The following is an 11,486-nucleotide window of genomic DNA, read 5'->3' as shown; positions in this document are numbered from 1 at the left end:
CTCTCCTAACCACCCATTCCAGAAGAGACCGACCCTTAGGGCAATTCCATCAGTGCCCTCAGTGAATGTAAGAGCATAGGTCTACAACTAAGAGGCCTTTGGGTGCTAGCTGGGTGAGATGCAGGGCTGTGGCCACCGCAGTATGCAGTTCCATTTAAGAGCTGTCCCCAGCGAGTGTTACCAAGAGCTTGTGTATTTGGTTGCAAACACTGCAGCAGCTGGAACCAGGGGGCTGAATGTTTATGTCTCTCTTTGGTTGCCCAGGCAACCTTGGGCCACATGGACAGTCAACAGCTTGCCAGAGTCATGAGGTGACAGGCCGAGCTCCATGCCACAGCTGGCCTGGAGTCTGACTCAGAGCCAGGTCAGCTGAATGAGCCATTTGATCTGATCCTGAGAGAGAAAACCACCCTTGTCTCCCTCAGCCCTCAGTTTCCTGAGTTGCTCTCATCACCGTTTCCCTCATAAAAATCACAGGAGCTGTAAGTACAAAATGGGAAGGTTTATTGCAGAGCTAGGTTACAGTGTAGGTCTGCAGGAAGTCCTTTGGCTTTGGCTTCTCCATCAGGGGTAGGCTTATCAGGATGGTGCACAGGAAGATGTAGCCTGTGGATGCTGGAGGCCTCATAAAGAGACTGAAGGGTGACTTGGAAACAGAGGACAGGACAGTTCTGCAAGGAAAGTGCATGTAGGACCCAATAATGCTCATAAGTTAAGTGCGCCCCCACACAGGAAGGGGCCTCTACCATTAATGAGTGATATATCTGCAAAGGGAAGAGCCACCATTAATCTTAACTGAAGAGACAGTTGATGAAGGTGCAACTACACAAGCATTCAGAGAAAGAGCAGACCACAATGGGGAGAAGCACGCCACATAAGGGGGAGATATGGGTGCAGGAACCTGTTGGCATGAGGAAAAGGAGGCCTCATTGTAACTAGAGAGGGGTACGTGGCTACCCTGTGAGATCTGGAGAGATGTTAAGTATGCCCTGAAGAATATAAATGAGGTAGGGAGGGCCTTATTACGGGTGAGCAGAAAAAGCAAGGTGGCCTGAGGGGGTTTATGGGGATAAAGAGGCATCAGTGCTAGCAGGAGGGATGCAACACCTTGCAGAAGGTAGGGAGAGGTGGTCTTGTTAGTGCTAGCTGACAGGACATGACTCACAATACATCTGGGGTTAACGTAATGCTGGGGCAAAGTGCAAAGCCAGGTCAATTTCTAATCACATCAGCTCTTGGTGACAGTCTCAGGCTGGGGCTTTGTGACTAGGAGCTGGATCCAGCACAGACTCCTGGAGCGCCTGTGTCGATATGGCAAGTTTCAGAGGCTGATGTGATTGGAGGCCCAAAAGTTGTTGGGTGCCTGAGACCTGGGCATGACAGTGTCACTTGTAACTGTCCCTATTTCTTCACTTTGGCATCGTAGGTGCCTGCATTCTTATAGGCACTCACATAGCCGCTGGTGTCCACAATGTTCTCCCGCCCGCTCTTGCCTTTGCCTCTCCCACTCTCGTCAAAGCGCTCCTTGTGTGAGCCTGTGTACTTGGACGTGTCTGTCAGTCTCTCCACTGCTCCTCCAGTCGTGGCTTTCTGCCAGCAAGAACATGAGCGGGGAAGATTTGAATGTTTAAACACAGAGAAATAGGTCTAGCCTTCTAGGACCCTCCATATGCTCCTGGACTGCACATTGTCATTAATTGTTCAGACCTCCGTAGGGTTCCCCTATGTTGCCTCCCACCACTCAGGGCCCCTGGGCCACCTCATTACCCCAGTCCTTTACCCGTCCAGGTTCCTTGGTACCTGGACTATCCCAATAAATTGTGTTCTTCTCCCAGCACTCCATGTTGTCAGAGTCTCCCTTGAATTGGACCCTGACAGACCCAGAGGAACCTTTGCACATTCCTTGACTCAGCTCCCCTCTCTCCCCTGTGTCCTGAGCTGTCAGCCCTGCAGCCTACGCTCCTACTTCAGATGCCCAGAGGACCAATCACTTACAGTGATGCCCACGTTCACCGGTTCCTTCCCTGCAACCAGCTGGCAGATGGATTCAAATGCTTCCTCCTTGCTCTTGCCTTTAAATCGTTTTGGAGCCAGCTCTTCTAGGGCCTTCTTGAACTCCTCATAATTAATGACTCTGGCTGTCTTCCCTCTGAAAGGCACAAGGGCTGGAGAGTGAGCTACTGCACACAGCTCAGTAGACTTGCAGCCACTACAAGACAGATGCTGGGGCTGCGCTTACAAATGGACCTTATAGCCCAGCTGGGCATGGACTGCCCTGCCTCCAGCATACCTCTCCACAGCCATGGTTTCTGGGGAAAAAGAAGAGCCTGCTGACTCATACAATCCTCTAGTATCAGTTACTGAAGTAGCTATACAGAGATCACTCATCCACCCCTGAAATGCAGCTACCTCTGGGGTGGAACCTGACCACTCTACTATCACCTACCCACTTAGGACAGGAAGGGAAGGATCCTAAGGCTGGTGAAGACTCCAGGTATTTCACCCATAATAATGCTGAGAGCTGGCAACTCATGTCACACAAGAAGCAGCTCCCTCAGCAGTACAGTGTCTCCTCAGGCAGGCAGGAATACAGGGTTAGTATGGATGTGGAGGTCCAGCTGCTGCCATCCAGTACTATGCAGGATAAGCCTGTCCCTAGCAGGCTTTAACCTCTTCTCTGATAAGACCCGAGTCACACAATCAGGCACAAACCTGAGGAGGCCCAACATCACCATTTCAGCCACCCCCTTCCCCATGTGCTCCTTGTATCCACAGCACCAGCAAAAATACACCTTATTAAATACTGTATGAGCAGGAATATCCACCTGGCAAAAAAAGTGGCCAAAGTCTCACCATTAGGGAATGGTGAGGGCAGCTGGGAAGGAGAGGAGATGGACTTTCTGGTAGGATTTCACATGGGATAGAAGCAAAATAAAGGATGGAGCAGGGTGCCCTGACTTGACTGGGAGGGACTGCTGCAGTCCCAGCAGGTTAGCTAGAAGCCAGTGGCCATACCTGAGCTACTGGGGGGTGGTGCTACTTCTTGGAGCCAGAACGATGTTCCCTCCAGCGAAGAAGCTCCCTGAAAGGCTTTCCCCAGCAGCCAGCATTCCCGAGTCAAGAGGCTAAAAGGAGGAGCTCCTCCAATGCAGTTGGGCAGCAGGAATCCCTGCCCCTTGCCTGGGCAGCTGAAGGGACTCCCCAGAGCAGGGTCAGGGCATGTGGTGGCAGGGTTTGCCTAAAGACAGACACAGAGAAATCTGCAACTTTTCTTCTGCTGGGGGAACAGGCTAGTGACTACAGACTGGGCCTGACAGCCAGAGAAGTAGTGCTGTGCGCCCAGGAATCTCTGATAGCAATAGTGCAGGTGTAGCCATGGCTGAACCTGGGATGATGTGTTGGGATTCACCTATTTTAATTCATTTACTTGATAGATAATTTGCTGTGGCTGGTACCTGAGTGCCAAGAAACAGTTTTGTGGATACCTGGAGGCACTTGCCCAGGGGTGAGTTTAACAGGGAATGGAGGAATGACAATAGGCAACCTAGCAGGAACTGAGATGCCTCTCTTGAAACCATAGCCCTGAGCAAAAGTCACTGAGTACAGTGGTGTTGGGCTCCCCACCAAGTATCCAGTCACCAAGTATCCAGTCACTGACTAGCTGGAGGGCAAGGAAAGTGAAAGAGCCACTTACTTCACCTTGGTGAAGACAATGTCCACATCTGTGCTGGTGACACTTTTGCCGTCTGTTACTTTGCAGTCCTTGCACAGTTTGGCCCAGTTTTTCCCATTCATTTCTTGCCCTGTTGCTTTGGTATCTCCATAAATGGCAAATTTCCGGAAGCTGTCTTCCAGAGATTCCATGTCAGTGCTTCCAGCCATGTCTACCTGCCAGAGTTGGAGTAGAAGTGGGTCCATTACCAAGCAAATGTCAGTCATGTCAGCTATTGCACCAGCTAGCATGCATCAAGGCACTTTATTAAGCCTCTTACGTCTCTGTATCCTGCAAAGCCTTGCAGAACTGAACTGCACTGGGACAAGGCAATCAATGGCTAGAACAGAAGGAGGACCTGAAGGCCTGGAGTAGCAGTGACAGACTGAGGTGGAGAAACAGATCTGGAATAGATGGAAAGTTATCAAGCTGGACTGAGAGGCATAATGCTACCTTCTTTCCTCCCACTGTGACCAGCATGGAACCAGCAGTTACCCTGAAAATTATCCATTCAACCCATCACATAGTACCTACCACAAAGCATGTTATGAAACCAACCCCCCAAAAACCCTGTGTAAGGTATCCAGGTTGTAGCCATACTGGTCTAGAGGAAGAGGCAATCAGGACTTGTAGTAGAGATGATACCTTTTATTAAACCAACACATTTTTTTGCAAAAATCTTGTTGGTATAATAAAAGATATCATCTCTACTATGAGTCCTGATTGCAAAAAACCCTATGGCCTACTACAGGTAAATGGAAGCAGAGAAGGGCACAACTAGTACCCAGTCACTGACATGGCAGAGAAAAAATTGACTAATATATGCTCAATCCTATGCCTCATGCTTCATGCTGTATCAAAGGTTCTCAACCTTTGGGATGCCTTTTTGGACTCAAGGCACCCTTCACTGAACCAAAGTACCTTCCATAGCTTTTCCTGAATTGAGTAGCACCCAATTTAAAAAACAGTGGGGTCGGGGAGTAGGAGTGGGGATTGCCCAGGCAGGGACAAAGCAGAACTTGTCCATATCTGCTTATCTCCTCACACCTCACTTATCTCCCCACAATTCAAGGTACCCTTCAAAGGTTTTGGTGGCACCCCAGCATGCTGTAGCACCTTGGCTGAGAATCACTGTGCTAGAGGAAGGCAAATTTCCTCCTCCACTTCTCCTCTCCATCTGAGGTGGGGGTGGGGAAGGAGGGGATTCTTTCCTGGTCTCAAATCTGCCCGTTTCTTTTTTCCTTAGTGCATGAACAAGACCCTCCAGCCAGATACCTGAGAGGTTTCTAAGCATCATTAGGAGAATCAGGACACCTCAGTCAAAGCTCCCATCTTGGCTGTGGACAATGTCCAATGTGGCAATGGAAGATCGGGAAAAAAAGCTGGAAACCAGTAAAGTGTCCATGAGGGATAAAATACTCCCTTCTGGCTTCTACAGGTGACCAGCAGAAGCCCTAAAGCACACATTACCAGGCAACCCCTGCACAAAGACTTACATCTCAGCTTTAACATGAGCATTGCAAATACTTGATCCCGCATATTACACATGCTGATTACTGATCCAAGAACACCCCCATCTTATCCTTCTATTGCATCTATAAACATGCTGAGCTCTGTCTTGAAATTCCAGTTCTTTGTCCGCCAGTTACATTGTCCCCACCCCAAAATGCTCCCAAAACTTTGCTCTTGTAATAGTTAGAAAACGTCCTCTAGTTTCCAATCTAACTTTGCTCATAACTAGTTTCTATCCATGTGATCATATGATATCAATGGATATTATTCTTAACTTTGGTTTTCCATGCCCTTAAGCATATTAGGGGGCCTCTCTTTGTAGCTACTCCAGTTTCAATTAATCATTCTTGAACATTGGTGACCATAGCTATACACAATGGGATCTTCCCAATGCCTTGTACAGTGCAACTAGTACTTCCTTACCTCTACAGAATATACCCTGCCTCATACTACCTAGAATTGCATTACTCTTGTTCTTGGTGATGTCATGCTGGCAACTTATAATGATTGTATAATTAATGGAGACATGCAAGTCCCCTTCTTCCTCTGTTGCCTCCAGCTTATGGGCCTCCATCTGATAGCCAGCGTTCTTGTTGTTGGTCGCTATGTGCATGACTTTGCACTGCTAAACTTCATGCCATTTCTAATACTCCAGAAATTAAGGTTATAGTCCCAACCTGGCCAAGGGGCCAATGTTCCAAAGAGTTGGATCTGTTTTTTCTAACAATCTTGTCCATGCCAGGGCTCCTCCAGGTGGACAAGCACCATTGGTCCCTTTTTAAATCCCCTAGCTCAGCAAGGCTCCTGGTGCACACCACTTGCATTCCCGCTTTGTGCCAGGTCCCACCCACCTGCAGGTTGGGCCCAGAGGGCATGGGCTGAGTTGGGCTGGGAGGTTGGCTGGCCCAGGCCCTTAGTTACAGACTGACATTAAACAAAAACAAGCTTGTGTGCTTGGCTGCTGGGATGGCCAGAGTTTGTGCTGCTTGGTGTTGGTTGCTAGGGGAGGGTTGCACTTCTTGGAGACTGTTGCTAGGAGAGGGCTGTGCTGCTTGAACACTGTTGCTGAGGGAAGCATGGTGTTACTGGTCTATTAGCATGTGTAAGTAATCCACACAGAAAGACAGACACACTTCAGCTCCCATAAAATGCTGCCAGCATAAGGGCAGCTTCTCCAGAGACAGGAACCAGCATCTATCCAGCCTTTGATCTTCTAACCCACAGACAGAGGGATAGCACCAAGGCTCCCACTGAGGAAGACGTAAATGGTGGCAACAAGGGTATTGCTAAGAAAAGAAGCCAGTGTGTCAGATATAGAGGCACTTGCCATATTGTTCCAATTATAAATCAATCTCCCATTTTTCAGGGTCAATTTTAGGAAAAACTGCTCCTCACCCTCCCGAATACAAGATGATAGCTATAAATAAAGATCTTGAACCGCCATTTTCTTACAAACGCCCACAGGAGAATCAAATAACCAAAAAAAGAACCTACAAGGTTAAACACGTTAAAATATTGTAATAAAAACTGCACTGGTTAAAAAAAAATCCAATTTGGTACTTTTGCTGCACATCCAAAAATACTGCATTGGGGACCTAAACATGGGTTTTTCAAGTCAAGTGCAATTTTTATAGTTCTTTTGGAGGAGAAATCAAGTTTGATTTACAAACAGCACACTAAGAAGTATGTAGTGGCTCATACAGGTACCTGTACATATAAACATGCACACAGACACATGAAAATGCCTATAGACAGGCACATGCACACAGGCATGAATACACACACACATATATATACACAAGTGTGCTGCCAGCCCCAGCACCCAGCACTACTGGTCATGCAGCAAACCCTCTGATGGCCCAGCCCAGAATGCTGGGTCTCTCCATCTTGTCCATTGCAGGAGCCTGGGTGGGGCCCCGGGTGCTCCTGCACAGTGAGATGGTAGCTGACTGCACAGCACCTTGCCTCCTAAGTGGGGAGCCTATTGGAGTGTGATGGAAGCAGACAGCTGTAGATGATTAATCAGCCTCTGCAGCAAGCGATTAACCTGCCAGCCAAGCAGCACATCCTAGCCCAGACAAAGGGAGCTTCTCAACCATGCTCTGCACTCTGCTTCGCATTCCCACAGGGGCATTGATTCTACTGGCGTCCTCCCTCCCATTAAGATGAATAACCACATTTCCCCCCCCTCCCCGCAGTGCAGGTATCTTTGTTCTCTTACAAGCAAGCTGACGGCTGCAGTCCAGATGATGTCAGACCTCCCCAGAACCTCCCCACACAGCTTAGTGCAATACAGCTCCTTCAGGCCTGGGGGGAGAGTAGCTGGGGAGCAACACATCGAGGACTGGGAGGTCCTGCAACCTCCAAGTCTGCACAGCACCTGGCTCTACTTTCTGTGTTGAGCAAGCTGACTCCAGAGTGCTCAGAGATGGTCTGGAAAGTGAACCCCCACCCAAGTCCTGTGGAAGGAGGACAGGCTGATGGCAAGGCCAGGACTGGGACCTAATTTTCCAGAGTCTGTAACTAGATATTTTATCCCTGATGCTTCTATCAATACGATTGTCCTCAGGGTCTCACTGTTTCTCTGTCAGACTTAACCCTGGGCTTGTCACGACTGGAAGGGTCCCAAAATGTTTTCTTACTCTCCTGTCAAGTGGAGTCCCATCACAGGGGCTAGGCCCCTTGTGCCAGAGCTGCTGGCCCTGCCACTGTCATCTTCTCTACAGGGAGGACTTTATGCTCCAAGCCAGTCTCTCTGCCACCTTATACCAGTACTCGGTTCAGTACATTTTACAGATAACATAACCCTTCCCAATTCCAGGCACTGAACATGGGGGTCTGAAGGCTGCTAGGGGTTTGTGGGAGCCCAGGAAACTAGTAGGAGGTGATTGTTGCCAGCATGGAAGGAACCTTTCAGCATAGACTCCCCAAGCACTGCAGGGTGGGGCAGCACCATCTGACAATGCTGAGCAGACCTGACTGGGGTTTCCATTGCCCCGCTCCACAGTCACTGCTTTCCACTCCAGGGCACCTGAAATGAATTCACAGAGCCAGATGGAAGAACAGCCCAGGCTGTGCAGGCTGCAGTGCCCAGGGTGGGGCTCAGAGCAGCAGAGACTGCAGTTCCTGGGATGCTGCAGTGCGGCATCCCAAGGAGGGATCACAACAGTGCCTGGGGCAGGCTGCTTTCCTGGCCCATAACTTAAAGGAGAGCTACAAATCACTGGACTAGTCTGAAGGACAGAACCTACCCTCGGAAAGCCTGAGCAGCCTATAAACACTGCAGGTTACAGGTGACTTGATAGAGAACAGCACATCTGTATGCATATGCCTGAGTTGTGGACTTAGGGTTACATGCAGGAGGGTTCTGCTGGATTGACCTGGCTTCTGTTTCTGGCTCTGGGAAGGTCACATCCCTTCTCTTTATCTCATTGGTGAAGTAGAGGTAATGGATTTCCCTTCCTTTGCAAAGTACCTTGAGACATATGGATGGACAGTGCAGTTTTAGAGTGTGTGTATGTGTGTGTGTAAGGTGTGTGTGTGTATATATATACACACACACATACTTATGTGTAGTGGCATATAGGGGGGTGATATATGTATGTACGTGTATAGTGATCAGCATATGAAGGGTGTGCAAATGCATGCAAATATATGTACAGGGTGTATGCATGAAAGAGACATGGAGAGTATGCATGTATGGGGTATGTGTGTGCATGTGTGTGTCTGTCATGTATGCATTTCTCTTTCCTGGTACCATAACTAGCTTCAGGGTATGCACTTAAATCACCTCTGACTCTGCTTGAGTGCCCAGCATAGACCACCCCACCCCAAAGTTAGCTCTCTGCACTGGACCAGGAGAGTACCCAGCCAACCTGTGCTTCAGGATGGGTCCTCTCTTCTCACCTGAATAAGTAATCAGAGCCTCCTCCTCAGCATGCCTAGAAGCAGCACATCAGAGTGAGGTAGGTGAGTTCCATTCCTGTTCCTCCCATCCCCTGTGCAAGTGCTGCGCTCTGTCCAGGTACGGCCCCCCTGGACACGCAGGGCATGTTCCACCAGCACTGCACACTGCTCTGCTATGCACTCCCAGTTGCTCCTTGGTGATGCCAATTCAGGCAGCTAGCACAGACCTCCCCCACACTAGCCTCCCTGCTTCCTTTCCCGCAACAGAAGCAGCCCATCAGGGCTCCTGCTTTGTTGACTTACCGCCTGAAATACCTCTGCTGAGCTGGGCAGGCTGCACGGAGAAATGTGCTCCCTCTCACTCTCCAAGCTGAAATGCTACTCAGAGGCTGAGGGCTATTATCTGCTGTTTATTCCTGTTTCCATAGAGACATCCTGTTAAACAGCAAGGCAGTGTAATAGCAATGTTCTAATGCAGGAGGGTGACCAAGGTCACTGTGAAGAGAAACACTCCCTCCTGCTGCCTGCGGTGCCAAAGCGCCTCCGGCTGGGGATGAGAGAGTAATTAGCTGGAGTGCACAACATGACAAAGAAGCTCCAATTCATGCTTCTATCCTGCCTGCCAGAGCTGGAACCCAGCCAAGGAGCCTATTAGCATAATCACTGCTGCTGGGAAGGGGCAGGGGGGGAGGACTCAGTCCCCTTGCATGACTTGGTTTTGCTTGCTGGGGTTGATGGATGGTGGAAGAGGGAGCAGTGGACAGGCACTGGGGACAAGCTCATGCCAGAAAAGGGATAAGGCACCAGATTATCTAGAGTTTTGCTGGACCTGACCCCCAACTGCAGTGCTGCCACAAACAGGGACTGAGTGAGAATGAGCCCTGTGGGCCTCTCCTGTCAGGTGAGACAGGCATATGGTTCACCCTCAGGAAGGGAAAACAGTTCTGGGAGAGGAGGAAAGGGCAGTTTCATCTCAGCATCAGCAATAGCATCCTTAACTTGGTGCCCATGCAGAACCCTTATACTTGGTTGGTGTCAGTACAGGTACAGGTACAGGTATAGGGATAGGTGCACAGTTGCGTGGTGCAAACAGGTTTTTAGTGTGGTTTGAGTGCCAAATGAACCACAAGGGCCAGTTGGCAGAGTGTTGGAGGTGGAGTAATATACATACATGCACACATACATATTTTATATATGTGTGTGTGTGTATTTTTTTTTCCAAAAAAACACCCCCAAAACCCTTATACTTAGTGCTGATCACTGAGAAGACAGACCAGCACAAAATTCTCAACCAACAGGGGCTTGCAGGGCCTGCCATTAGGTAGAGCCTGGACACTGAGCATACTGGCTGCTAGCTGCTTCACCGGTGGATCAGGGCAGGGAGCCTGGACCTACCCCACCCCTGCAGCTCTTTCCAAGCCCCATGCTTCAATCACCCAATCAGGGCACAGGCCTGGGACCTGCCCCTGACCGGGACAGTTCCCAGCCAGCCACAGGCTGTGCAGGGAAGTCTACATATGCAGCCCAGAGCTGGCAGGAGACTGTCTGAAACAGGACAGTCCCCAGCCACCTCCAGGCTGCAGGTGCTTCCCTGAGCAGCCTGGGGCTGATGAGAAACTGTCCCGATCAGGGCAAGGTTCCAGCCAGCTCCAAGCTGGGTGGGGAACTGTCCCCATGCAGGGAGCTCCAATCGTGGATTGGGGGCTGTGGAACTTGATCCCAGCCCCCATTCTGTGATCATGGACAGGGGGCTGGGAACAAGCTCCCCAGCCTGTTTCCCCTACAGCTCCTGTTCCCAGAGCTGGGTGGGGAACAGGCTTCCCTGCCTCCATTGGCAGGGAGCTCCCACTGCTGGCTCCACAACCATGGGGCAGGTGCTGGGAGATTATCTCCCAGCCTGAGCCCCGCAACCATCTCCCAGCACCAGCCTTGTGGTCATGGAGTCATCGCTGAGAGATAAGTGTTTTCCAGCCCCCATTCTACAATCATGATGGCAGAGAGGGAGCTGGGAGATCAGATCTCCCAGCCCCCACTCCTAGATTACCATCTCAGAGCAGGGGGCTTGGAGCTTCCTGCTGCCGGGACAAGGGGACATAGTCCCAGCTCAGGCTCCTGTGGTGGAGCCTGCCCCAGCAGCAGGCAGCTCCCAGGAGCAGTGAACAATCCGCCACCCTCTGGTGGATGGCTGACCAGGGGCAGATTTTGCTCCAGGCCAGGCATCTACGCAAGCGCTACAGCACTGTTACTAATTCTGATATTATAAAAGCCTAAGTCTGTCTGTGTATCTGTCTGTCTATAACGCTTTATTCGCACTCTGTTTGACTGGCAGAAAACAGCCAATCAGAGTGCTTCCAGT

The 11,486-nt window shown here is 50.1% G+C and overlaps 1 protein-coding gene across 2 annotated transcripts; it reads right to left on the bottom strand.

The window, feature by feature from the left end:
• Positions 1 to 487: 487 nt before the first annotated feature.
• TPPP3 (tubulin polymerization promoting protein family member 3) lies at positions 488 to 9,565 on the bottom strand. 2 transcript variants are annotated; one of them, XM_090063509.1, is made up of 4 exons: positions 9,434 to 9,565; positions 3,695 to 3,888; positions 1,996 to 2,149; positions 488 to 1,590 (listed from the first exon to the last, which is right to left on the bottom strand). In XM_090063509.1, the coding sequence occupies exons 2-4, from the start codon at positions 3,880 to 3,882 to the stop codon at positions 1,402 to 1,404; spliced, it is 531 nt and encodes a 176-aa protein (XP_089919635.1). In that variant the 5' UTR covers positions 3,883 to 3,888; positions 9,434 to 9,565; the 3' UTR covers positions 488 to 1,401. The 2 variants fall into 2 exon arrangements, with proteins under 2 accessions (XP_089919635.1, XP_089919636.1); XM_090063510.1 differs by having other exon boundaries at positions 3,695 to 3,884; positions 9,434 to 9,537.
• Positions 9,566 to 11,486: the final 1,921 nt, after the last annotated feature.

Source organism: Crocodylus siamensis, chromosome 9 (assembly GCF_052110815.1).
Source record: "Crocodylus siamensis isolate JL-2025a chromosome 9, ASM5211081v1, whole genome shotgun sequence".
Classification (NCBI taxonomy): Eukaryota; Metazoa; Chordata; order Crocodylia; family Crocodylidae; genus Crocodylus; species Crocodylus siamensis.
The sequence above is the reverse complement of the archived record's forward strand: the minus strand, read 5'-3'. Positions and strand labels throughout refer to the sequence as shown.